General features: G+C 50.6%; 6 protein-coding genes across 6 annotated transcripts; 2 read left to right on the plus strand and 4 right to left on the minus strand.

Annotated features, from left to right (window-relative positions):
- Nucleotides 1-612: 612 nt before the first annotated feature.
- On the minus strand, nucleotides 613-2,447 carry TGAM01_v202618 (hypothetical protein; the record flags this gene model as incomplete). Its single annotated transcript, XM_018805061.1, has 3 exons — nucleotides 613-751; nucleotides 885-1,988; nucleotides 2,074-2,447. 3 exons carry the CDS (start codon nucleotides 2,445-2,447, stop codon nucleotides 613-615), a joined length of 1,617 nt encoding a protein of 538 aa, XP_018661785.1.
- Nucleotides 2,448-5,891: 3,444 nt separating this feature from the next.
- Nucleotides 5,892-9,378, plus strand: TGAM01_v202619 (hypothetical protein; the record flags this gene model as incomplete). Its single annotated transcript, XM_024549029.1, has 6 exons — nucleotides 5,892-6,522; nucleotides 7,015-7,728; nucleotides 7,899-8,122; nucleotides 8,655-8,833; nucleotides 8,923-9,127; nucleotides 9,202-9,378. 6 exons carry the CDS (start codon nucleotides 5,892-5,894, stop codon nucleotides 9,376-9,378), a joined length of 2,130 nt encoding a protein of 709 aa, XP_024406268.1.
- An 85-nt stretch (nucleotides 9,379-9,463) lies between these two features.
- On the minus strand, nucleotides 9,464-10,729 carry TGAM01_v202620 (hypothetical protein; the record flags this gene model as incomplete). The annotated part of the gene is made up of 4 exons (XM_018805063.1): nucleotides 9,464-9,482; nucleotides 9,537-9,603; nucleotides 9,667-10,364; nucleotides 10,428-10,729. The coding sequence occupies 4 exons, from the start codon at nucleotides 10,727-10,729 to the stop codon at nucleotides 9,464-9,466; spliced, it is 1,086 nt and encodes a 361-aa protein (XP_018661787.1).
- A 9,506-nt stretch (nucleotides 10,730-20,235) lies between these two features.
- Nucleotides 20,236-21,309, minus strand: TGAM01_v202621 (hypothetical protein; the record flags this gene model as incomplete). Its single annotated transcript, XM_018805064.1, has 3 exons — nucleotides 20,236-20,639; nucleotides 20,708-21,199; nucleotides 21,282-21,309. The coding sequence occupies 3 exons, from the start codon at nucleotides 21,307-21,309 to the stop codon at nucleotides 20,236-20,238; spliced, it is 924 nt and encodes a 307-aa protein (XP_018661788.1).
- Nucleotides 21,310-22,163: 854 nt separating this feature from the next.
- Nucleotides 22,164-25,390, plus strand: TGAM01_v202622 (hypothetical protein; the record flags this gene model as incomplete). The annotated part of the gene is made up of 4 exons (XM_024549030.1): nucleotides 22,164-22,414; nucleotides 22,499-22,893; nucleotides 22,953-23,460; nucleotides 24,157-25,390. The coding sequence occupies 4 exons, from the start codon at nucleotides 22,164-22,166 to the stop codon at nucleotides 25,388-25,390; spliced, it is 2,388 nt and encodes a 795-aa protein (XP_024406269.1).
- Nucleotides 25,391-25,902: 512 nt separating this feature from the next.
- On the minus strand, nucleotides 25,903-26,688 carry TGAM01_v202623 (hypothetical protein; the record flags this gene model as incomplete). The annotated part of the gene is made up of 2 exons (XM_018805066.2): nucleotides 25,903-26,537; nucleotides 26,625-26,688. The coding sequence occupies 2 exons, from the start codon at nucleotides 26,686-26,688 to the stop codon at nucleotides 25,903-25,905; spliced, it is 699 nt and encodes a 232-aa protein (XP_018661790.1).
- Nucleotides 26,689-26,834: the final 146 nt, after the last annotated feature.

Raw genomic sequence — 26,834 nt, forward strand, 5'->3', positions numbered from 1 at the left:
TAGAGACCAGCCTCAAAATATCGATAGTGTGAAAGACGAGCAAACCAGGAGTGATGCTCTAATTTAGACTACCGTCAACAACTGACTGGCAACCAACCCTATTATTAGCGTCCACGGCAAGATGGGTACCGTGACTGCGGGTGGCAGAGACCGGCGGCTATAGCTCGATCCACCCAGATGGACGGCGTCGAGGCTAGACGAGCGCGGACTCGGGGAGAGCCGCTGACGTGGAGACGGGGAAGCCTCACCGACTCGAGCCAGGCCTCAGGCTGTTGGCCGTGCCTTTGAGTGATCTGATCCTTCGGAAGGCGTCGTGCTTGTTGCAGCTGCTGAGGCAGAGACTACATGTGCCATGACGCCGGGTTGGCCCCTGTATCTTTCATGCTTGTGCTGCTCGTACGAGGAGAGCTGCGGGCTGACTCTGCCCGTCACATGTGGACCGTTTCGATTTCCGTCTCTTCCTATTTCTGGCGATCGGTATAGCTAGCCCCTCTTATCTGTCTATCGAGACGATGAGAGTTTTGTGCAAGTCTGTGGTCTGTTTGCGTTCATGCCTGCCTACAAGGACTTTTGATTAGTCTCAGCAAACAACCAGGTAGGCATATCATGTACTTACGCCATAAAGTAATGCTTGACAGTGGCTTTGTGCCTCTCCAGTCCGTCACGGCGCGCAAAGCGGCGCTTCTTGGGAGGATTCGGGCATCCAGGCACATCGCACCGCCAAGGCTTGCGATGTTTGTTGCAATGTTGCCTGCATGAATATAGTATTAGCAAACCTGCTAGCCGGGGCATTTTGCGCCCGTTGAAGATGGGAATGAAAGAGGAAGACAGGGGACAGATAGTGAGGCTTGCCACAAAGCTGGGTGAGATAGGTTGTTACATACGCAAAAGATGAGTTACGGTCGAAAAGTATCAGATTTCCATTCTTATCAACGCCGCCTTTGTCGCAGCGATGGCCTCTAGGACAATAATATTTCCCCTTGCCACGCTGCTTCAGAGCCTTCAAGTTGATGCCCGCAAACAAGCCGTCGTCAGAATAGTCATCCGAGTCTTCTTCATCCGCCGCTTCCTCAATGATGTTTTCCAATGCTGCCGAGGCTGATGCAGCCATCGCTATCTCTTCTGCTGAGCGAGGAGGAGGCCGGCATTGAGGGGGAGGAGGAGTCAGGACTGGTGGAGGTGGTGGCGGCGGAGGAGGAGGAGCTGGAGCCACTATTGGCGTTAATATCCTCACAGGCCTTGGGCCAGACTTTTTCGGCATTGCCTTCTTAACCAGTGGTCTTCTCGGAGCTGGCATCAAGGGTACTAGCTTTCTGAGTATCGACCTTGCCCGTGCTCCTGAACCTGGTCCTTCTTTTGCAAGGAATATGCGGGTTGATGCCATTATTGCTTGCTTTTGCTTCTGTTGTTGCACTCTCTGTTGCTGCACCTTTTGCACCTTTTGCTGCTGCTGTGGCTGCTGCGATTTCTGCTTCTGCTTCTGCTTCTGCTGCTTCTCTTGCTCTTGTTGTTTTAGTTGCTCTTGTCGTTGCAGTTGTTCTAGTCGCTGAAGCTGTTCTTGTCGCTGCAGTTGTTCTTGTCGTTGCACCTGTTGCTGCGGCGGCGATGATGTGAGTGGAGTAGATACCGATGGCTGTGGAGGTCGTATCGGCGGCAAATCGAGTGATGAGCCTGGTGGTAAGAGCGGCAGCGAGGGCAATGGGGCATGTGCTGGTCTTCCAACTGTTGTTGGTCCATCTTTCAGCAAAGCTACCGCGTCGGCAATCTGCTTATGACGTTCGGCTGTATGCGATGTACTCTTAAACCCTTCTGGCATTGAGTAAGACTCTGATGGGGTTGCCGATGAAACTGCGGACGGGGCTTTGCTGTGTAACGATGAAGGCGGTTGGGGGTCAACCAGACATGATAGACTGGCCTTCCGGTGGCTTCCAAGCTTCCATATGGTTTGAATATCTTTAGAGTGCTGCGACGCCAAATCACGCATCTTGCTATAATATTAGAATCATGGCATTGTTAGTCTGTATCAACACTTGTATGCCTATGAAGGAGAAAACACCATAATAAGAGACGTACCGGAGGCGGCCAAGAGTCATGTCCAGCGAAGCGGCCTCTGACAGATCTGCAACATTTGTCTTGGCTCGAGAGTTTTCGAGAATTTGTAGAGTGACATGGTCGATATGAGACCCTTTGATAAGATATTCAATTAGGTAGGCCCATATCATGGCAGTCCGGGTCAAATAGTCGCCCATTTCCGTCAACAAGGCAGCGGCATCATCAGGCGAGGATGAGCATGTTGGCTTAGACGACAAGGGAGACAGTATCTCCGCTTGCTCTACACTCTGAGAAGCTTGCTCAAGGTATTGGAGGACCAAGCTTTCCAAAGAGAGAGAAACAGGCGACGAAGGAAGTCCAAACGTGAAGAGATGCGTGGCCTCAAGCGGCTGCATGGTGTGCGTTGATTCTATTACTGCCAACGTTGGGTATCGTGAACTGCGGCCTTGAGCCTCAGAAACTCCGGCCTCTGTGTACGGAGCAATAGAGTAGATAATAAATCTAGCGCTGCGAGATTTCTTTTTTCCTAAAGGGGGGAGCTTCCCCTATCTAGCCATGAGGCTGGAGTGAAACTTCTGCTCAGATCGATGCCAACCTCAGTATTGACGATAGATTGAGACGATGGCTTGCTCTTCGAATCGCCCCGCTCTCCAATCCGCAGCCAACTGGCAGAGTTACGAAGACAGTACAGCAGTACCTCTATACGCACTCCGGGCCGCAATTCACGAAACCGGGATTCAAATAAAAAAAGAGACAGCTGGGTAGTGCAGCTCGTGGCTGGCCTGGTGGGTCACAGGCAAGGACCAGCAACATAAGACAGTTGCCCTTGCTATGGATGGAAACCCTGTGCCGCAACGGCTAGCTGTTTGGGCAACCCAAGGGCCTAGAATGTTGCGATTAAGTTTGCGTGGGTTTAGACGGGCAAAGGGGCTAGTATCGTGCGTGCTCTCTATCTGAACGCCTCACAAAGTCCCGCTCCCAGGCGAGGGTTCTTGCAGTGTTGCAGCAGGAAGATGAATAATCACGGAACGAGGAGATTTCCCATGTTTGCCTCTTTGGTGGTGGGCTCCAGAACGAAAAGACCAGGGAGGGTGGTGACTCGACTGAAAGACTAGTGGCCACTTTGTCCTATACCCAAAGCTGCTGATATGCCTGTGATTGGCGTGTGATGGCCACCCTACGCCTGAGAGCCAAAGGATCGTGAAGCCAATGGTCTGGTTTGTGCCACCCACCTGACTCCGCACCGAATGCGAGGGAGAGAGGAAGAGGAGAGGACGAGCGAGAGCTGAACTGAGTGAGAAGGAGGGGGTGGATGGTAGAAAGAAGGAAGAGCGAGAACCACGGACGTGGACCCAAGCAGGTTTTAGACGGCTAATGTCTCGAGATATAGAAGATAGGAGAATCAAAGAAGCGACGACGATCAGGACAAGTGGAAGCAGGCCTGGGTAGGAAGCCCAGCGCCCAAAAGTGGCCGTGATAGGAGCGAGTTTAACGACGTTTCCAGACGGCATGACTGCCCCTTTTGAGCCTGGGGAGAAGCAAATCAGGATGCCAGCAAAGGGCTCCCACACTCTCGTCGTAGGGCCCCGAACCGTTCATTGGCCGCATCGAGGCGAGGCGACAAGGACGGCAGAGAGAAGAGACAACAAGAAGGCCGGGATAGAGCTAATGCGGCCTTGGCGGCACTAACAGCAGCAAGGGTTAAACCACCCCTGCACACCGGTTGTGCGAGCCGCGCCTCTATGGCCGCAGAGGCTGAGCGGATTGGCCCTCTCGACGATCGCCTGGATGGGCCGTGGGGAGGCCTGAAGAGACAAGGGTGTGCTGGGTGCTATGCTCAAGAGAGCTCTCGATGCCAGCTTCTCCACTCGGTGTGACCAGGACCCTGGCCCCGATCGTGAGCATCCTGGTCACACGCCGCGATCGTGAGCTTCTGAAGACTCCAGGGAGCCGGAATTCTCATTGTACAGTACCTCGAGGGAAATTATAGCTTCAAGGACCCATGCCTCCCACCCTCTTTTCGTGACGCTCTGCATTTGCTCTAAATCGTAGTCAAAGAACGGTAGGAATCAACGCAAAATAAGTGGAATAAGATGAGAAGGCATTCTGGCTCTCTCGCTCTTCCTTCTCCCCCGTCCAGCTCCTGTGCTCGTAAATCCTCAGTACATAAGAATCAGTGGGGACCAGCTCGCGCGCGCCCTGGACTTGGCCTTTGGTCCGACTCGAAATCGTATATCACATCGCTTGCTCGTACGAGTATACATCATTCTTGTAAGCATCGCGTTTTTCCAGATTACTCGTCTCTGCCTAGCATCCGATCCTCGGGCACATACGGGCCATTGACCGCGGGAATTCTCACAAGCGGAGACTCGCGGGTACATGTGAGTGAGAGAAGCCAGTTCCTATTCTGTCACTCAATTGCCGGAAAACGAAGCCATTCTGGTCTGATGCGTGGGCCTCTTCATTCGTTGTCCTCTCACAAAGAGAGGAGAGAGAGGGACAAGAGTTATTCGCCGACACCCCGGCTCCCTGTTTTCTCTTTTCTCCTCTTTCTCTCTCGTCCCTCTCATCTTTTCCCTCTTCTCTTCCGCCTGTCTCCATCGTGTCGTCTCTGTTACCTCTCCTGGCTTGTGGTCAGATCAGCCTAGATCACCGCCGGATGGGTCGGGGCCGAGAGCCCACGTTGGCCTGTGCCGCTGCAGATTTCCCTGTTCCCTCCCGCATTCAATATTCCGTGTTTTCTCTTTTCTCGTCTAAACCCCTACCACCACCCCCCAAGAGGCGAATCAAGTACAGTATGTACCGGCCTTACCACCCTCCATCCAAATTCTCCGCGCTGCTGATGCTCTTTCATGTTGGAAGACTAGCAGCAGAAGCATGAATTTTTTATTTATTATTTTCTTATTTTTTTTAGTCTTATTTTCCAATGTTGTTGCGAGCGTCATGTTGTGTGTCTGATCAGTCCTGTTTTAGTATCAACTGCTTTTCCAAGTCTGCGTGCGCCTGAACCTGAATTGAGCCAGCTAGCATACCAATTAAAAGTCCCCTCAGTTGCTCTATACTGCTACTCTACTTTACCTAGTCACTATAGATATTGCCAGGTAGTGCATGCCTCCAACCAACCGCTGTTACCTAGTTGGTACTAACTTGCGGGCAGCTTCAGCGTTGGTGCAGCTCAAAGTTGCGGCCGCAGCTCGGAACTGGCTCCGGTGGTCCAAAAACAGCACCAACACGCTCCACCATCTTGACCACCGGCTATTTTGTCAAACGTGCCCTGTGTGGTCTTCGGATCTTCTCTCACGCTTCACTGACCCGAGTTTTCGGTTCTTCAGTTGGTCCATTGCAATTGAAGGTCTGAGCTTTGGGGACTTGTACTCAAGGGACCCCCCCCCTTTCCACATTTCGCCCCCCCGCCACATCCCTACACACAATACACACGTTTACACATACACAATCTCTTCTTTTTTTTTTTTTTTTGGAAAGCGAATTGCAGTTACAGAGCGAGTCGGGCTCAGCTTGAGGCTGGTTTTCCGACTCAACAGCTTGTTGCTACAATTGCCTGCTGCAGCTTGCTTCACACTTGGTCTGATCCGGCAGAAGCTGCAGCAAAAGACCAACACTCTGAGCATCGTCGTGCTGCGTTTTCCTTCTTCCCGCCGTTGCATTAGATTGTACTTGACTGTACATGGTCCACGCCTGTCAGGTCCCACCAGCAGAAGGCTCGTCTAAGCTCTGTGGCACCCACAACAGCTCTCCCCTGGCCTGCTGTGTGTGCGTATTCACGTCACTCACTGTCAACATTGTCATTGAGTGCTGTCCAAGTGCCTGACTCGGTACCAATGAGTGATTCTCAGAGCCAGGAGCGCCCAGCCAAGCGCCTCAAGCTGGCGCCACACCCGCAGCCTGCTGCTCCTCAGCCTGGCCCTCAGCTGCGGTTCATCAAGCCCGTGCCGTTTCCCAGCGTTGTGGCTCCTCCTAGAAGCATGGTTAACGTGCCTCTTTCATGGGTAAACGTTGTATCGACTACCCGACCGAAGCGTGCACGTGTGCGTGAGCCCGAGCCCGAGCCTGAAGTTGGGCCTGAAACTGAACCTGAACGTGAGCTTCGACATGGGCGCGGCCGTGGTGGTGGCCGTGGTGGCCGTGGTGGCCGCCGTAAACGTGCCCGTGGATATGCATCTACTTCCGAATCTGGCACGCCCCAGACAGAAGAAGCTGAGCCTGTGGGTGATGCAGAACTAGAGACAGCCTCTTCTCCGGCCCCATCTGAATCTGTATCTTCGCAAATGTCGACCCAAACTTCGACTAAAATGTCTCCTGAATACTCGCCCGAGGCGTCTTCTGAGGCATCTTCAGAGCTGTCTTTTGACATGGTTTCTGAGGCATTGTCTGAGGCAACCTATGAACCGATGGAGCTGGAAGCGACAATACCGATGGCGACAGTAGTCATGTCTCAAGATATCAATGCATGTAAGTCAACAGCAAGCCAATGGAAGGTTGCCGAAAACTATCCGCCTGCATACATGCATACATGCCCGTCTATTCGGAGAAATAGACACTTTCCAATTCGGCTTACTCCCTGCTCCTATCCTTTTGTTTGTCTCATTGCACTCTGTCTTATATCTTTTCTCCGGCATATGCACCACTCATCCTGCGTCGCACACCACACCCCTCCATTTGTTTTCCCACCCCGTCATTGAGGTTGAGCGCTACTATCTCACGTGGCCTTTCACTTGAGAGAACTGAATGATCCTTGTTTTCACATTAAAACAGAAAACAGCAGCCTGTCTATAGTCTCTAGTTACTCAACCCCTCTCAGTCGTACGACTATTGCTTCCTTTGTTCTCTCAACTCCCCGAACAACTTTTTCCTCTTCCCCCACCCCCTCTGAGCTCCAAGCAGGGAGACAACCGCCAAAAATGCCAAAACAAGTCGCAATGGTAGTACTAACAATGACTTTAGCATCGCCGCTCACAGAATCCACCCTTTCCCCATCTTACTATGAGGATTCACTAAGCCATGCCGATTTCCCTGAGTTACAATCCCACTTGCTGGGAGATTTGGCGGAAGCTTTGGCTGAAGAATTTGCTTCCCCGGCTGCCGAGCAAGCCTCGCCATCGTCAACTGAAGGCGAGCAGCACAGCAGTCGTAAGCCGCGGCATGGATTTGTCAGCCCATTCAAGGACTGCTTGGATACTTTCGGAAAGCTATCGTCACTGCGGTTCAATCGTCCCACAGACGGCACGGTCAATTCGTATATCAAATTCAATTGGCCCAAGCATGATGAGCTGTACAGTCGACCATCTTCTAAATCTGCTGCCACGCAGTACGGCGAAGATGACGATCAAAACAAACATGTCAGGCAATTGAGTCAGTCGTCCTCAACCTTGATTGCTACAAAACTACTCTACAATCAAGCATCTCCCGAAAGCACGTCGGAGCAGTTCTATTCGGAACAGCTGGGGAGATACAGTCGGTCGCCTTCACTTCCAAGCAGCAGCGCGTCGTACTCTGTAAACTTGAGCCCTTCCAACCCGAGTTCTTATGCCCGCTCGTGGGATCAACGAAATCTCCAGATATTGCGTCAAATGACGGAATATACTGTCCCTAAGCTCCCGTCGCATTTCGGGTTCGTTTCTCAGATGGATGATATGGATAGGCGCTTCTTTTACTTTTGTACGTTTTGTTTTCCTTATTCCATCAACTCCTACTCTTCCCTCTTCTTTCCATTCCATCGTTCTGCATCTACCCACCTCACCACGCTTCCTAACGTTGAGCAATTGCAGATGTAAAGAACTGGTGTCCTGGCCGGAGTATTTTGAAGCAGACCAACCTATGGCTCACAGATTTTGCTTGCATGGAGGGAAGCGAGGGCGTGCGAAGCGCGATCCAGAGTCTGGCCGGCGTATATGTGTACGATTATCAACCGTTGGAGAAAGTAGCTAAGCGGATCAATCTTCGCTATCGCCAGGCTGAGGCTCGCTTGAGCCAGCTTCTCGAAAGCACAGACCTCAGTGTCGACGAAGCAAGTGAGCTGATTACCATTTTATGTATTATGTCGATGCATGATGTAAGTCATCTCCTGTCCTATATCAATTGATATTCCGCAGAGCGCCTGTCTGCATTTGAGCGTGTGTTTCTAACAAACCCGTTTATATTTTCAGATTGTCCTTACTGAACGCCGTTGCAAGTGGCCAGAAGTCCCCAGATGGCTAAAAGGAACCGAGCTATGCGAGCACTTTCTTGAATCCATTGACGAAGGCTCCCGATTCTGGTCCAAAGACAACATCCAACTCTCTTCTCTCCGCAATTCCCAATCCGTCATCGTTGGCAGAGCCCTCATACTCTCACAGCTCATGACACCTCTTGCCTCGCCAAATACCTTTGACCCCGTGAAAGAAGCCAATCGCTTTGGCTGGCTTCTTTACGGCAACAATCGAGACATGTATGAGATCCATGGCGGCTGTGGCTTCTCTAAGAAACTGCTCCACTGCATGAGCCAGATTACATTCTGCTCTGCGCGGCTGAATCAGTGCCCTGAATCCCCCGTTGTTCCCATTACTATTCGATATATACTCTCAGAGTTATTGGATATGAGGCAGTGGAGCAACACGCCTCTATCCAATCCTTTCGAGGTCGCCCAGGTCCAATCTCAGGCGATTGAATGGGTTCGCGCCGCTCCGGAAGGGTACATGGTCGGCAATACCACTGAGATGACCGAGGTCACCGCAGAAGCCTGGAGAATTACAGCCGTTATTTACTTACAATGTCGCGCTCTAAGGTAAGCAAAATGATCCGTTTCAAAGAAAGAGAGAAAGAAAAAAAAGCAGAGTATGGTGATTCGCAGTTCTAACGATACTGCTTACATAGGCTACCTCGAGACCATCCAGACGTAATTGCAAATCTGAGTTATCTCGCTAAATGCATCAGCATCATGCCAACCTCTGGCTACCAATTCACCGCCCAGGCTCCTCTATTCCCAGTCTTTCTCCTGGGCATGCTCGCCACTGTCGCTGAACATGCCGGCGTTGCGCAAAAGTGGTTTGACAGCGTCACCAGCGCGCCAGTGAGAAGCGTAAGGATTCCATCTCTCACACGCATATAGCACGCAAGCTTCTACAAATATGTACTAACAATTGCATCTTACAGAGCGTGCCTCCACTATATGAAACGTTAAAACGCATTTGGACGTGGATCGACGACGAGCCGAGCATTGTCGTTGATCTCGAATCCCTTGATGACGACATCGCCAACAGATATCCATGGTGGGAGCATCTAATTCAACGCGTGCAGGAGAAGGAACAAGAGATTCTATGCCTAACTTGAGGCTCAAGATCTACTTTATTATTCCCAAAACTGGTCTATGAAAAATTGGCACCCACTTCAGTCTCCAATGCACCTCAAGAAACCATTACTTTTCCATCTGCCGCCTAAGAGTCTAAGCAAGGGAATAGGACAGCGGGCTATCATTTGGTTATACCAACCCGGATATGGCACTATCTCCATCCTCTCTCTGATCCTGCTCCTCTTTGGCTTTGAGTAGATATTGCCCTGCAGAACGATGGGGTTAGAGTGTCCAGCAGCTGAGGGAGATTACAGAGGATAGGTACTTACTAAACTCAGAGCCGGGTGCTTGCATGACATTGATCACACTCAGTCCCGCCTTATGGCACATGAGTCGAACGCTCTCCTCTCCATACTTGTGAGAGTCAAACCAGTCCAGCTCCTCACCCGCTTTGAGTGTCCGGTTGAGCTTATGGATGGTGACATCCTTTTTAGCTCGAAAGAAGAAGCGATGGCGAGTCGTTGGCTGCTCTTCGAGCTGCGCCATAAACTCCCAATCTTCTTCCTGGAACCACTCTTCACCAATTGCTTTATTTACCTGGTTAAAGCCATTCAGGAAGAATTGGCGATACAGGTCATCCCGAGAGTGATAGGCTTTCCAAATCTTATCCTCATCCTTGGGCAGTAGGTGGGCATCCATGCCTACCAAGAGGAGGTCTCCTGGCCGGAGAGCCTCGGCCCAGTACCGGAGATGGTTCAATGCCTCCGCCCAAGGGTCGTTGCAAAGGACAGAGCCCAGAGAAAGGAAGAGTCTCTGGCCTTGAATGCCTTTCACATAGGACATGCCATCTTGGAATGTTCCCCACAGCCCTGCGCAAGTTACCTTGGCATCCGCTGCGGAATGTTTGTCAAGGAGGTAACCCACGCTGTGCTCCAACGACGTTTTGGAGATATCGAGAGCCAGATACGTAGCTTCAAGCTGCGCCTCCTCAAAAGATGAGAGCAAGTGTTCCACCTTGCGGGTGTCTCTGAGTTATAGCTGTCAGATGACTTGCTCGATTGGTTCAGACGTTTATCTTGCTCAAACTTACCCGACTCCAAGATCAATCATGGTCACGCCAGGTTGAAGTCGCTTGATGATGTCGCTTCCGTGAGCGTCAAAGAGCGCAATCTCATCATGAGTTTGATAGAACTCGGGCGTGAAGATGATTTCATTCCAAATTGGCAATCCAACATCGGTATACAAGAGCTCATCTGGAAGAGTCGGCTTCGCACTGGGGCCATAGACGGCCGTAAGGACTCTGGAAAGTCTCTCTCCGACGTCCTCATGCAGTCGGCTTCCGCCAATGTCTATTACATCGCCATGACTAGGAGTCTGATGCTGTGAAGACATGCTTATGCGCGCGCACAATGTGATCAAACTTGATGATTGAAGGGCAACAATAGAATATAAGGCGGTATTTCTTTGCCGCAGATGCTGTCTGCTCTGAGTTCAAGTGTTTACTCAAGAGTATGTGCGAGATTTGATGCTAAGCCGCGGGCAGGGAGATGCGGCTTTATAGTATGATGATGCTGCTCTGATTCACTGTTATGTGGTCTTGAACAGAAGAAGGCAACAGAGAGGAGGCGGAGCATCAAAAAAAAAAAAAGGGTACCAATAAGGGAGGAAGAGCATTCACAAGACCCAGTTCCGCATCTTGAGTCAAGCTTTGGGCAGTTTGCATCCCATTTCGCCGGCGCGGAAAGCGAGGAGAGAGCAATGATAAGCTCTGCAGCCAGAGTTGGCTTCTACTCGTCGCATTCTGCATATTGTGCGCTTGACATCTAACCGCCAGCCTGTTAGGTCTCCGTATGCATACAGCTGCGGGACTTGACTAAAAGAGGAGGCTAATAAGCGAAGTTTTCGCTTGGGATATCCCGAAAATGTGACAACTTCATGTTACCGCAACTGGTACGTGGGACTACCTGACGTGCCGCCCCGTTGCTTATAGCCAGCCAGAGAGCAGCGGGAGACTATTCGTGTCCGACTGACGATGTGAGGCGAACCTAGACTTGCGGCCGGGGTATGGCCAGATGAGGGTTGGCCTCACATTAGTCTGCTGTTAAGCAGTTAGAGAGGGGTGCCACCCCCTGTCAGAACGGCCACCATCCTGAAGCTGGAATGGAGGGGCAGTGTTTGATGCTATCAGGACAGCATTGCGAGGGGTGTGTCCAACATGCTGCAGCAAAATGGAGACTGCTCTGTCGGTTGTTCGCTCCATCGCTGCGATGCTGGCCCCTGTAATGCCAAAGAGAAGAGAAAAGAAGGCATCGTCGAGCTGTGTCCGAGCTGCTTGCATCAAGTTTTTGCGCTCGGAAGTGTGGAATCTTGAACGCCTGCCCTCCCACAAACATGCCAGCGCATACATGCAATCGCAATGGCTACATATGACCCGTGCTCTTCCAAGCTCGGGGAATTTCTGGAACGACAAGTGAGAGGGCATTTAAGAATCCCATTTTTGCGCCACCACGTGTCTTTGCTATAGACGCCATTGCAACTGCTGGGCATATGTAATTGTATATAGCATTGCTTCCTGTCTAGGAATCTATATGAAAATCAGACCCTAGCAGATGGGTTAGAAGCAATCTCCTCGTCGCATCTTCCAAGTGGGCTGGGACATTTCATGCGGGGATTGGTGGTAGCTATAGATAGAAGCCATTTTAAATATAAAAAAAGAGGGAAAAAATCATTCTGATCATTCAACCTTTCTACATCGTGACTTATTTTTATCGTTTTCGGTTGTCTCATGCTGGTTCCGAATCGCCATGTTGACGTGGGGGGTATGGGTTTGCGGAGGCGGAGACGGCTCGAAGGCAGTGGATGATCAACAACTGCACATATTTGTCATTTCTTCCAACACAGACTGCTCTGCTGTCGTTGTCATGCAGACTTGCCTGGTACACGCGGAAAACAGGCCACAATCGCAAGGCTGTAGCTCTAGTGGAGCAAGTGAGAACTGCAAATCAAGCATTCGCCTGAGTTGCTGCAGCATCACAAGCCAACAAATGTCGTAGGTTGGCGAAAAAAGCCCTCAATTATTCATTAGATGCGAACAGAGAGAAGTGACAATTTGACGACTGCCCAAGGCGGTCTCGGTGCCCAAGAAGCGGTATTATTTCGTTCTCGGCATTTTGGCGAGCAAGCAATCAAGACACAACAACTGTGCTTTTCTTCTAAACCGGGAAATCTGCAACTGTGTCAGCTATGACTTGGAAAACCAGCAAACTTGCCGGCACAGCCGACATATCAGTAGCATCCTAGGCTGTAGAAGCTGGCTTACCCTTGCCTTGCAAGCGAATAGGCATATCAGCGTGGCTTTCGGCTCGCATCTCGCTCAGCTCACCCCACGGCCCCTGCATTGTTGTAATAGCGCTTGCGTGCCTAGCCACGGGGTAGTAACGATGTAGTGGCCGGCGCTATCTACTTTGTTGAAAATCTCAATTAGTCCAATCTCGTCATAAATAGAGAATTCTGTTGTTGGCTTGGATACCTGCCCTGTTTCGAATTGTGGGGTAGGGGGAAACAAAGAAAAAATAGGAGCTGTCAAATGAGATTATACACACGAATAGGTACAGATACAAATATGGATCTGTGAAATATTTGTACTGTATAGGTAGGAAAGCAAGAATAGCTGTAAGTGCGAAGCAACAGTAGAAGCAGTGGACGTAGTAGAGATCAGCCAAAGGCTGGTATACTTGGGCTGGATAACTCACTAGTACAACCACGGTGTGCGTAATAATACGCCCGTGTGCCTATTCTTATAGGATTTCTTGATTTCGGCTCTCAGCCTGCGGGGCCATCGCTCATAACCTGCTCCCTGCAACCGGGGTTTCGGTGCTGAGTTGTGCATTCCCCGGTCGTGCTCCGCGCCTCTGTGCACGGAGATGAGGAAACATTCCTTCGACTGAGCTGCTGCGTCGCATTTATGTGGCACGAAGATAAGAGAGTCTACCGCGGAAATATGCGCCCACCGCTGGCAGTAGTGCTTCGCAGAGGCCCTCTGGCCTGTCCCCTAATTCACACTATCAGCCAACATGCAAATCTCAAACCACCTACAATCATGACGGGTGATTGCGGTACTGGTTGTTTCTGACTGCTGTGTTACTTCGAAATAGTACAACCATTTTCTTGCCTACAGCGGAAATAAAATCGCGAGCGTGATACGCACCATGGCGGCGTTGCCTATGCTGCTTAAAGATGTGATGACGCGGGAAATGAGATTCATGAGATGATGGGAGTCAGTGTGTTATTAGAATGAGGAGATGCATTCCTCGAAAGCCTCCAGCGTACGATTCGCAAAGCCAACAGATGAGGCATTTGAACGTGCTTCGCAGCTTCGCCTGGTAGGGGCAAGTACACTCACAAGCGTCGAGCTGGGTGACAGCGTTATCCCTCTTTTGTCTGCAGGCGTCAATGGGCTGTTAGCCCAAATGACGAGTATCAAATCACCATTGTTCGGTCCATGCTTGCAACGATAGGAATGTGACCCATAATATTGAGTCCAAAGGCACGGCACTATCCCCATATCATCTTACGGGAATCAGCGCCAGGGCATAGCAATCAACGGCAACTGATATGATATGCTCAGCAAAGATCTTGCGAGACAGATTTGATCCGCTTAATGGGGCGAACGGCCCGGGTGAAGAGTGGGACTTGGCTCTCGGACCTCCGCGCCGGAGTATCCGCAAAGCACCAGAATGGAAACTCGGAGTAGTATTGCCTGTCGTGGAAAGTCCTGGTGCTGAGGCTGACTGCATGCTCCCGGATATTCACAGGGCTAGAAAGGCCGTTAGCAGATGCAGCTAGCAGTCTAGAATACGGAGTTGCATTCCATAGAGACAGAAAGGGGAGGGGTTCGAGCAGCGATCGCAACAAAAAGGGCTCCGTATCCGCGCTAGTGAGCCATCAGATCGATATTGGGGAATACAGCTGGCAGTATGTAATCTGTCTAACAGCAGCTTCTCCTCTATACTCAATGGGAATTGGCCACTTCACGTTCTCCAGAGCCAGCCAAGAAGACACATCTTGATTTGTTGCGCAGGAACAATCAGCAGCATTCAGAACAGTAATCTATACTTGCCAGCGGATGGAGATTGATTCACAAGTGCCGCTAGTTGGCGTCATCGCCTGGTTCTAATCCTCTGGAATGGCGACCCGTAGACACGTCGCCCACACCGGCTCATGCATCTTGGTAAACTGTCGATTTGCTCTATACAATTAGCGTTAAATCGACGATACGACAGAGATGGTGTGGTGTTTGCCAACCTCACTGGATACTCCAACTGCATGGTGGTGTCCCATCGCTGTGTTCCATCATCGTTGGTTCGGGCGTCTGCAAGAGCAATCCCGTCGAGCAGGGGTCAATTCTGACATACATGTGATGATCACCGATCAGTGAGAACCTCAATTGTAGGCCAAGATGGATTATGACAAAGCTAAATTTCAATTGGAGAAGAGCCATAGAAGTTGATATGGCAATGTCTGAGGGTAATACTAACGGCAATTGCTATGGGAAGTGAGCATGTCAGTACCTGCCTTCGTAATGCAGATAGGAAGGAGCTACTACCACAGCCTGCGGTGATACTACAGCGTCAAGTACAACTACAGGTACTTCAGAAAGCAGTTACTAGCCGTAAACATCACCGCTTCGGATTCAAGCTTTTTCATACATGGAGTATCGAGTGCGTATCCCATTCTCCTGCAGTCATTCTTCAGCTTTTCCTTGGATCAATCATTTCGTACCTGATTCTTCAAAAGCGGCAGGAGGGCGGGACGGCCCCACTGATATGCGGCGCAGCGCCCGCTGGTTCGGCACATAGAACAGCACATGAAAGATTTGTGCTGTCACGTCTTGTCCATAGAGCATCGTAGCAAACCCCGTAGAGACCATGGCCACCTATGAGCCTCTGATGATATGGCAATACGTGTGCCCGTATATATGTACTTACCTAGCTAGTACGTGCAGGCTTAGCGGCCGGCGATACCAGCAACGTCGAATCCTCGTCATCGTCGGCCACCACTTCATGCAGTTTTCAGCTTCATCCTGCAATTGACTCTCTCCATCATGGACTTTCCCTGGCCATCACATCGAAAGTCTCTCTTTGGTCTAGACAATCCTAGCCATCTCTTTGCTATGTGCCCATGGCCCAGGGGCTCCATCGAACCCACATCAGCTGTGCCATGGCACGCCTGTCAGCACGATCGCATATCCAGTCGACCTAATAAGTAAAGAATACACGTCATTTCCGCTTGTCATCGGACGCGGGATAGAATTGGCCAAATGGCCAAATATGCTGGCTGATTCTGGAGATATCTCATGACCACCGAGTCTCATCCGTGGGTGCACAGTCCCACTTGACGGGCTTTGGTCCACCTGAGCTTGAAACAGCCTTAGGTACTCATGGCTTTCCCGTATCCCTGTACTCCATACCAGGCACGAGTGTGTTGCCCTTCGTGCGTCCGTGCGGGTTGGTTAGTGCACAGTAACTCGTATGTGCGACATCACGGCCAGATGTCCCTATAAATCGTACGAGATCTGTTTCTCCCATGTTGTCTCGATTCCATCTTCCCACCAAAGTAGCTCAAATAGAGCATCCTATGACTAGAAGCTCTTCGACAGGACCCACTAGTCCTGGAACCGGCCTCTGAAGTCATAAAGCGGGAGCATCATTCAGATAAAGCGTAGTAGAGTAGTCACGTCTATCTAGAGAGAAGAAATGCAAGAAGATGAAAATACCTAACACGATTCCACTTAGGTAGGTAACATCTCATTATTGTGCCAAGCCCACCTTTCACAGTAGGTATGGAAGAGAGCTAGTGGCTGGTCCTTCTGCCCTTCACCTGCGGCATACTACCTTACTTTGATAAGTTTTATTACCGAGGATACTTCCGTCAAGTACGGAGCACAACACATAGAATTCGTGTTAACTTGGCTGTAGTTACTGCGCTAAAGCTTGCAGCAACAAGCTGAGGAAAGTAAGTTGCTACCCAAGTCTCCAAGGTATTAAGCTTGGTGGCCCTTTCTACATTGGTGCACAATAATCAAAGGGGGCGGCTCACCGGCTCCATCATCCTAGCGTCGCTAAAGTCAATGGTTCTTCGATCTAGCCTCGTGACCCTGCCGCGAACTTTTTACAATCTCCTCTAAATCTTTCTTTCTCTTTCTCCCCAGCTTTAGTGTGAATGGGGGCGGGAAGACCCGATCCGCAGACCCCCTGCTGGTGAGAAGAATGTCTACGAGCTTACAATACTCGCCTCTTTCTAACCCAGTGGGCAGCTGAATTTGACTTTTGCCAGCTGGTGTATCTGTGACTGGTACGATCCTCATCTAGCAGGCTGTGAGCAAGCTCTCCTCTCTAGATATGATGGCAAAAGTTCTATAGCCATGTTACTTCGTCAAGCGATGGCCGGGCATCCTCGACTTAGCGCCTCTCTCCGTGCCCACAATCGATCCCGTTGTGGGCACAAAACGACATATGCTACTGTACGAAGTGTATAACTGCGGCTGGACGATGACTGTGTAAAGTGAAATATGAGCAAATCTTCTCATCGACCAATGGCTGCCTCCTGAGAGAGCTCCCGCATATCTACTCGGCACAAGATAGGTAGCATTTCGCCCACACATTTCGGCCGCACATTTCCCAATTTTGTTTTTTATGCATCCTCGTTTCTTATGGATATGCAACACAATCCCTAGTTTCAGATCCTTTGACCAATGCCGACCTAATGGTAGCCCGAGATTGCCGTAGGGCAGAAAATACCCTCTGGGTGGGACGCAAGCCTCTTTACACGCTAACAACATGATTCAAGTTCCCTTCAATGACCCAAACCTCACGATTAGGTACAAACAACTATGTGTGCGAGTTGGCAGACGGTCTGGTAAGTTGATGGTGGCATAGTATATGATATGCAGGGACCTTGCCGTTGGTTGGGACACATTTGTCTTGTCGCCCCTCTTGCCACTTGGGCATTGCCCACCCACGAAGCTCGCCATGCAGCCGCCGTTCCGACCGTTCAGCCCCTGGTACAAAGAATCCATTGCTCAAGTGACACATGCACCATTTTGGACCACCAACTAGGGCCGCTGTCGCGACGCTCTACCCTGGTACTGCCACAATTGTGACATGTCATGCCTGGCCACTGGTAGTAGTGGTATTTTCCTCCAGTGCGAAAGTCATTTGTATGGCAGAGCGGAAGTATGAGGGATGACCGAGAACTATTAAGACAGACACCGCGTTTTCGTGATTTCTTGCTGGACCAAGCCGCCTATGGCTGTAAAGCCCAATATGAGAATGAATCCAGGCTGCCTGCTTGTTAAGCAATACGGACATCCTGTGACGGCCTCCTCCTATCACATCAATGCAACACCGACCTCGCTCTATGCATAACAGCTAGATAAAAGCTAGCGGTGTAGTCTATTAGGCGAACTTCTCGAAATACCTTAGTTATTACCTGTTCGACTAGCCATCTGTTATACAACCTTTGTTTGACGACTATACCAACGGTATCCACACGTCATTAGGAGCTATGCAGTGCAGATAATACCGACCAGATTCTCATACTAAAAGCATCAAGTCGAGTGCTTGCCAATCCGGTGTATTTCTTTTATTTCCTCCTGGTGAGCTTTCAATTGATGCTGAGGCCACCGCCAACGAAGTACTTGGCTGAATGGGCTACCTCATGACCCCTGTAGGCCGCAATTGAGGGAATAATTCTATTCCCCGTCCACGGATGTTCTTTTGTCAAGGAACCAACGCACGTACTGAGAGAGTAAGTCAAAAGAAAACCCTCAAGTAATACACTTTCCTGTCAATTTGAAATCGAATCTCGATCTAGCTTAGTCTTGTAGCTGAGATGTCTACCCTCTGTTAATTGGCGCCCATGCAGCTGCTTGTCATCGTGGCTGGAGTGTATGCAAGCCGGCCACAATCCGACAGGGCCATGCTATTTGGCGTGCTGACGGACACTATTAGAACCTGCATACACGTATGGGTACTTTCCATACAACCCCTCCAGCCCAAGAGGGTGTCTCTAACAACCCCAGAGAGAGCCTTGCAAATGGACGACATATTCCGCTCTCACCCTGAGTCATTGCTCTTTACGATTCACTGCGCATCGGCTTTCTGCGATCTGCAAGCTGGCCACAATCACACGGGGTAATATAGGTATCATATGCAAAACTACATGTAGCTTTCCCGTCTTCGATAGGCATAGGAAAACGTGGCACAAGTTAACAGCCAGGGCCACAGGGCCAGTAACATTCAGGAAGCGGAGACACACAAATCAACGGCACGTCATCAAGTTTTCTCTTCCGTCTTTCGTGCTAGCTAAGTTTCCTGCATCGAGGTATCGAAGAGGTGACAGGTGGAGTGGTAATAGTACTCGTGCGCTAATGACATTTGCATGAACCCCCATTCGGAGTAATCCACACAAGTACTACGACTCTGTGTAACAACTCAGGTACCTAAAGTGAGGGGTCTATCTACGTTACATGGAAGTCAGCATCTGTAGATTACCTTTGTAGGAATTCATAGAGTATACCGAGTACACTTACTTCGCTTAACGATATGGGGGCGGCGGCCAACAGCATGCCGCAATAACTGAGGAAAGGTATGCAACGACCGAGGATATATACAAGGTACAAAGGATCGTGGCCTTGCTTTGACGTGTTCAGTTTACGATATGACAGCTCTTGTGGATCCTGCCCGATGAAGAAATGCTGTTGGTTCTCACCCATGCACGGGTACAAGTCCGTCCCTCCGCGCTGAGAAAAAGATATTCCCAAAGCGGACGATTGACAGGCGGGATTCGATTTGTCAAGCTCCATGGTGGGAAAGACTGTCGTCATGGAGAATCCAATACTCGGCTCCGACGATTTGGTACACGCGTAATGGATGCATTCTTCCTCTGGCATTGCGCCGAGCGGACACAGCCGGCCCCTTGACGATCAATACCCGCTTTGAGGCGTGGTTCTAATCGTGCCAACACCTACTGCAGTTTCTCCCAACTTGTTCGCTTGCAGCCTTTAGAAAAGGGCCTCGGCTTTATGCACCTTAATATGACAGAGTCTCACATATTCAAGGCGGCACGAGCAGCATTGAGCCATGGATGAAAAAGGAGCGTGTAGTGCATGATTCATGAGTCTGACGCTGTTCACCGTCAGGATCTGGATTGATGAAGAACTTTCTCATGCAAGACATTATTCAGCCAATGTTTGTTTATGGATGTTTATGGACGAGTCCGCAAAACTAGGAAAGATGGCAAATTGCGCTATTCGTGCTAATTAAGAATAATTGATCAAGTTCAGATAAAGATAATATCGTAATTCGATGCTTCTATTGGCTAAGCTAAGTATTGAAAAGAAGCCCTTATAGCAGTGGGTAAGATGTACCTATGATTTCAGGTTAAGACAGTCACCAATACAAGCCAAGACGTAGTAGCTTGGCAGACAAACTCGTTAGCCCTTCCCGAGTTCTAACTACAAGACGTCTAGGATAAGAGTAGAGGATTAGAGGCATTCTACATGTAGTATCCAAAATAGAGCAATCACTTGGCTCTACTGCTATGTCCAGGAAAAAGAGGGCTATATTTAGATTCCGCTTTCTTCTCTTCTTTTAGAGCTATCTAAACGTTGTATCTGTTGAAGATTTATAGGGCAAACTCTTGTCATCTCGCAAAGGCTTCTCGTTCTTCTATGAAATGGAAAAAGCGCAAATTAGCAATAAAAACAGCATGATAAAAAAGAAATGTAGTCGCAACAGCTGTTGAACTTTAGATGTATGCCAAGCCCGCACCATTGACTTGTTGGTCATCGTATTTTCCACCTACCAAACGCCCCAAGTTTATCTTCTAAATCCAGTCTAGTTCTCCCAAAAGCCTGGGAACAAGTACTCAATCTTCTTCATGGCCTCAGGGTTTCTTCCAGCAGGCTTAGTCATGAATTTGACAGCTCCGGAAGAAGTGCCCTCCCAGTGCTTGGCCAGAACAAGGTCGCTTTGCTCAAGCTTGATAAGCTGGTCCAGGACACCTCCTACCAGTCTCTTGGCGTTCTGGCTGTTGGCCTGCATGTACTTCAAGACCATGTCGACATTGACATCCTCGTATGAGTGCCAGCAGTCGTAGTCGGTTGCCATACAGATGACCTGGTAAGCAATCTCTGCCTCACGAGCGAGCTTGGCCTCGGGGAGAGCAGACATGTTGATGACGGAGCCACCCCATGAGCGGTACATGTGAGATTCGGCACGGGTGGAGAATTGAGGTCCCTCTATATTGAAGAAGAGAATTAACCAACACAGACTCGGTGTCATCAGCCGTCAAAAGGAGTGGACTTACCCATGCAGATGAGAGTGCCCTTGTCGTGAAGCACCACGCCCTCGCCCTCCATATGCGCCGCGCAAGTCTTGACAATCTGAGCCAGCTTGTTGTCGAACGGGTCCGCAAATCCAACATGGCCGACAACGCCACCCTCGAAGAAGGTAAACGGCCTGATACCTTTTGTGCGATCGATAACCTGGTCAGGGACCACAAAGTCCATGGGCTTGATCTCCTCCTGGAGAGAGCCGACGGCAGAGAAGGCGATGATGCATCGGACACCGAGATGGCGGAGAGCAGCAATGTTGGCGCGGTTGGGAACCTCGTGAGGCGCAAACTGGTGGTGCACCCCGTGACGGGCAAGGAACGCCACGTTTACGCCATTGTGGGAGAGGATGGAGATGGGCGAGGCGGGAGTGCCCCAAGGCGTGACGGGGTTGACGACGGCAATGGGCTCGTAGCCTTCGAGCTGGGCCAGGCCGGTGCCGCCAATAACACCAATGTGAATGGGCTCTAGATTGAGAGTTAGAACTGTGTTGATAGTCGTTGTGAAGCTAGATACAGCAAGAGTGACAGGAAGAGGTTTGCGACATACGATCGAAAGAGGTGGGGAGGTCGGCCATTGTGACTGCTTCGTTGCGCCCAGAGAGTTAGCTGATGCCACTGTAGTTAATATTGGAACAAATAATCTGTTTGCCGTACGGACTTACGTGTAAAATGAGCTGAACACAGAGATTTGCAAGCTGATGGGATTATTCTTCTTCTTCAACAAGACGGCAGAGTCGTAGGAGCAACAAAATCGTGGTTGCGCTACAGAGCTACCCCTCTATCGATAGGGTTGGAGGGGCACGTTTTTTTCTTTTCTTGTCCGATTAGCAGATTCACAGACTACGGGCAGAGCACGCCATCACAAGAAGCAAGGGATCGGATCCTTATAGCTCAGAGCTGAGAAAAACTAGAGCTGCATCTAGAGGATTGTATCTACTTATTTCAAGCGTATTGATAAACAGCTACCTGCACATGTCATGTTGTTTGAGAACAGTCACACTGGGGATACGGCAGTCTAGATCTTGGTTCCGCACCCGCGTAGGAGTACAAAGTGTAGCGGCACCTATGTCAGAGTGCGCAAGTACCTGTCGAGACACATGTGACAAGCAGACGCCTATATTTCCAATGGTATAGACATCTCATGAACAAACGATAAACATAACAAGCAATACTGCTCTGGCCGACGCGGAGACTTTTTGCTTCTCCGTTATATTCGGAGCTGAATACTGGCCAGTTACAGCGCCCAAAGTCCGCTGCCTTATCGCTTCACCCTCTATCCCCGATACAGCGGGGCTCGCTTACCAAGCCGGCAACTTTTTTTTGCGGAGCCCTTCAGCTCTTCAGCCTTCATAACCTGCAGCCAAGGCTATATTCAAGCCATTAAAGCTTTTATCTGCGTGTAACGGTAACTTTAGCAACGGCCGCCGAGATGAGGATGACGGAAACGGTCGATATCAACGACACCACTATTCTTGGGCAGGATGTCGTGGCTGCGCCGTCGCAGGACAATGGCAGCGAGGTGTCGAATGAAACCATCGAGGAGCGGTGCTTCTCGGCCGCTCTCGTGTGTTTAGAGGGCCATTTCACCCAGTCGCCTCCCATGGGCCCCCAGACCACAGCCAGGGTGAGCTCGATGATCTCAAAGACGCTGGAAAAGACTCATACGCTTAGGAAAGCCAGGTAAAATATGCCTTTTTCCCCCTCCAAATAATATGCCTACGCGTAGGCCTGAAGCTTATTTTGACGGCTAACTAGTGTCAACAGAGAGGCTCTGGCACGCAATGTAGCAATCTGGATATGGCTGACAAGGATCTTTGCCGCTGCTATCCCAAGCCTAACGTCACGGTCAGTGGGACCGCTATCTGCGTTGAATGATCCAAATAAGGGAGTCAGCCCTCAGGAGAGCACGGCCTTGATCGTCCTCAACCATGTTTCTGTCAAGGAAGACCTGGGGACGCTCATCAAGCTTATGCATATTGCTCGGAATCTTCTTGTAAATGCTGAGCCCGAGGTCCCTCAGGACATCTGTGCCGCAGTGCACTTTGACCAGATGGTCTACCAAACCATCATCCTGTGTGTCAACGTCACGAGTAAGGGTTATGACGGCGAGATACTGGATGAGGCTCAGAGGGTGAAGCTCACGGATATTACCGAACTATGTATGTGATAGTCTTATCTTTGGACACGGAGGAAAAAGAAGTGTACTGACTCCTTTCAGATAAGAAGCTGCTTGTGACTTCGCTACAGCAAGTTCACAACTGGACTGCCAAGCATGATCGCAACAAGATGTCGTTTTGGTTTGATGTTTTGTTTGACGACGACGGTGCGCTATCAGGATCGGAAGAAATTATGAGTGATGGTTCAGGGTTCCGGCCCGACGCTGCTAAGCACCAAGTTCAGCACTGGCTTGATCGGAACTCGAAGATGTGCGACACAGCGAGGAAGCTGCTCAAGGACTATGTCCAGAACCACGCAGACAAGCCGCCGGGAAACCTAGCCCCAATCCGACCATTGGCCTGGAACTGGCTTCCAGATGTTCCTGCTGATTCGCCAGTTGACGTGCAGGAGGGTAATGAAAAGACGATTCCAGTTTGGAATGTGGACGAGACGGACAAGTTTGAGCAAGATCGGCTGTACGGCCGTGTATCTCGTGAGATTGATACATGGTGGCTTCGAGCGCGCGATCCCAATTACGAGGATTGGGTCGTCGGCATGCCATCTGTGGAGTTTGCACAATCACGCACGGAGCATTGCCGGAATAATCTGGTCCATCGCTATGCCCATTCCTATCGAGCAGATCACTCACCACCTCCAGAGGGTGCTGAGGAGGACCTCTCTGACCATGAACACTGCCATGAGTGTCATGAGTGCTACCTCCGTCATCACCACCACCATGAAGACGATCATGAGTGCCATCACCATCACCACCATGATGATCACGAGCATGGGCATGTTCATGAAATCGAAAATGAGCATGAGCATGAACATGAACATGAGCATGAGCATGAGCATGAGCATGAGCATGAGCATGAGCACGAGCACGAGCATGAGCATGAGCACGAGCACGAGCACGAGCATGAGCACGAGCATGCTGAGGGTGGCGATGAAGTAGTGGAGTGCGATCATCACCACCATCACCACCATGATGACGAGGACCACCATCACCATCACTGCCACCACCATCATCATCACGATCACGACTATCCTCATGATTATATGGATGACATGATGGACGACGAAGAGGTTGATGACGATGAGTCTTATGGGGACGGCCCGCTGACTGGACTCTTGACCGAAGTGCCCAACATCTTGGATCCCAAACAAATTGAAGCACTGCACATGATTATCAAGTCATGTATTCTTGACCACGCAGGATCTGGATTAACACGTGTCGGAGAGAATCTACAAAAATCGCGATGCAGAATGTTCCTTGCATTGGACTGTGGAAAGAGCCTGCTCCGTGAATTGCTCGTCTTCATTGCAGTATGGGACAAGGATGAGCAGAGTCTTATTTTCCAGGTCACAACGCAAATTGTCGAGGCCATCCACCACAGTGCTCTGGTGCCATATGCCTGGAACTCTCTGAGAATCCCCAAGGATATCATTTCTCCAGCACAGACGGTCCTTTTGCGTTTGGTCAATCACATGCTTCGAGCTCGTGCTACCAGCACCACCATCCAGGACCCCAAGGATCATACCAAGGACCTCAAGCTGGTACACTTCTTCTTCAGCTTTTTCCGAAGCAGAATTGTGCCCGAGTGTGCGGCTCTCATGCATCTGCAGGCCCAAATCCGCGAGGAGAATCGCGATCCGTCCGAGTTCCCTGTTGACAGCTGGGATATGGAACGAGCAAAGGACGGACTGGCCCAGTACCTGGAATTTCTCACGACTGCAGCCGAAATGGTGGATATGAGACCTCATCTTATTGAGTGGCAGGCTATATACGACCTCATCACGGTTCTCAGCAGTCTTGAGGCGGCAGTTCCAAAAAAGCCCATGGTTGAAGTCCCCAAGCGTGCACCAACAGCCGAGGCCACTTCCAACGCAAACGGTAGTAACAGCGACCTGATGGTTGAGCGGCCATACTCTACCGGAAATGAGAACGCTCCTCCTTCGCCCCCGCCACCACCTTTGCAGGAACCAGCCCACAAGTTCCCATGGAGTGGCATCAAGGGCCAGATTTTCACCATCATCGCAACGCTTCTGCAGCCACCACCGGGACAAAGCAGCCCTGGCAATGCACAAGTGCAGATGCAGATGATGAAGTACAACGGCATTGTTCCCCTACTCAACTGCTGCGCGTACGACGATCACAATCCATTTGCCAAGGAGCGAGTCACCATCTGTTTGAAATGGCTGCTGGACGGCTGTGAGGCAGCAAACAACTTTTTCCGCGAGCTTGTCAGCATGGCGCCGCAGCCTAACCTGAGACCGCCGCCAGGAGGCACCACTGTGTCGACAATCAGGGTGGATGGAGTACAAGGCGAAGTCAAGGTGCAAGTACGTTCGAATACGGCAGCGCCGCTGCCCGACCGCAGCACCAGCAGCACAGATGAGTTGCTTGAGAAGGCTGCTGAACTAAAACTGGGGTTGAACCAAACCAAGAAGAGTGGCGGCGGTGGACGGAGCAGCATTGAGGAGGATTTCATGGCGTAGTTGTTGTGTGTTATTATTACTAAGGTATATCTGGATTGCATATCATACGGTAGGCTGTATAGCTCATTAGCATTAGAGGAGTTTGGCTGGCAAAACATCATTCATTAGCATATATTATAACAGCCCTTGGTTACAAGATGAGTCAATTGGCCATAACATGATTCTTCTTTTCTTTCGCTTTGGTATCCAGAACAGGCTATACATTGATGTATTGATATGTAAACAACGCCGCAGAAATGGCTAATTCTAATTGTAGATGACCAAAGATGACCGTCAAGACATGCATAAGGTACGCATACATAGATACATGATGCAGGTAAACTAGATGGGAGTAGGAGTGTGTGTTTGTGAGTGATGGTTGAGCAGCTTAATCCACCGTCGAAGGAAATCCCCCCGTTATGCATTATCCGTCTTTTGATGTTTTCTTCTTTCCTTGATTATTATGATCCGTTTTTTCTTTTTCCTTTGTTTCGTTCTCAGATTCCATATTCATCCCCATTCTTCCGTCCTCCTCAATTTGATCCATTGACCGGAAGCTTGCCCTCCGTCTTCTCAACATACGTCACCAGATCAGCAATCGTGCAGACCTTGAGCCCCCATTTCCGCGCAAAAGCAATGCAGGCCTCGCCCCTCAGCATACCAGGGTTGTTGTGCACCGCCCGTCCGGGAACGACCTCGCCGTCGTCGACAATCTCGCAGATGACGCCCGCCTCCGCCTTGCCGGCCAGGCGACAGAACTCGGTGGCAGCCTCGGTATGGCCGTTGCGGGCTCGCACGCCGCCGGGAGCAGCTCGCAGCGGCAGCACATGGCCGGGGCGGCGCAGGCTGGACGCCGAAGAGGCCGGGTCGGCGAGGACGCGGCAGACGAGGGCGCGGTCGTGGGCGCTGATGCCGGTGGTGACGGAGGGGTCGGCGGCGTCGACGGAGACGGTGTAGGCGGTGCCGCGCGGGTCTTCGCTGCGCTGGACCATGGGCGGCAGGCCGAGGGCGTCGGCGCGGGCGTGGGTGATGGGCGCGCAGATGTAGCCGGACGAGTGGCGCACCATCCAGGCCATCTGCTCGGTGGTGACGGCTTCGGCGGCGATGATGAGGTCGGCTTCGTTTTCGCGCGAGGGGTCGTCAAGCACGACGAGGAATTCGCCTCTGCCTGTAGTTGGCGGGGAGAGTCAGCCATTGCATCTCAAAAAGAAAATGGGAGAACAGGGAGAGTGAGGCAGAGGGCAGAAGCACGTACGGAAAGCCTCGATGGAGTCTGGGATTGAGTCAAAGAGACTCTGGTCCAGGGTGGTGGAAGGCATTGTTGCTGGTTTTGGCGGGTTGTGTGTTGTTGTTGTTGTTTTGGGTATCACAAGTTAATCAAAATATGCGCTGCTCTGCTCCTTTCCGTTGTTCGAATTGTTTGTTCGAATTGTCCCAAAGAAATGATGACAGGACAAAAAAGAGG

The sequence above is a fragment of the Trichoderma gamsii genome (genome assembly GCF_001481775.2).
Source record: "Trichoderma gamsii strain T6085 chromosome Unknown Scaffold_6.2, whole genome shotgun sequence".
NCBI classification, from domain to species: Eukaryota; Fungi; Ascomycota; class Sordariomycetes; order Hypocreales; family Hypocreaceae; genus Trichoderma; species Trichoderma gamsii.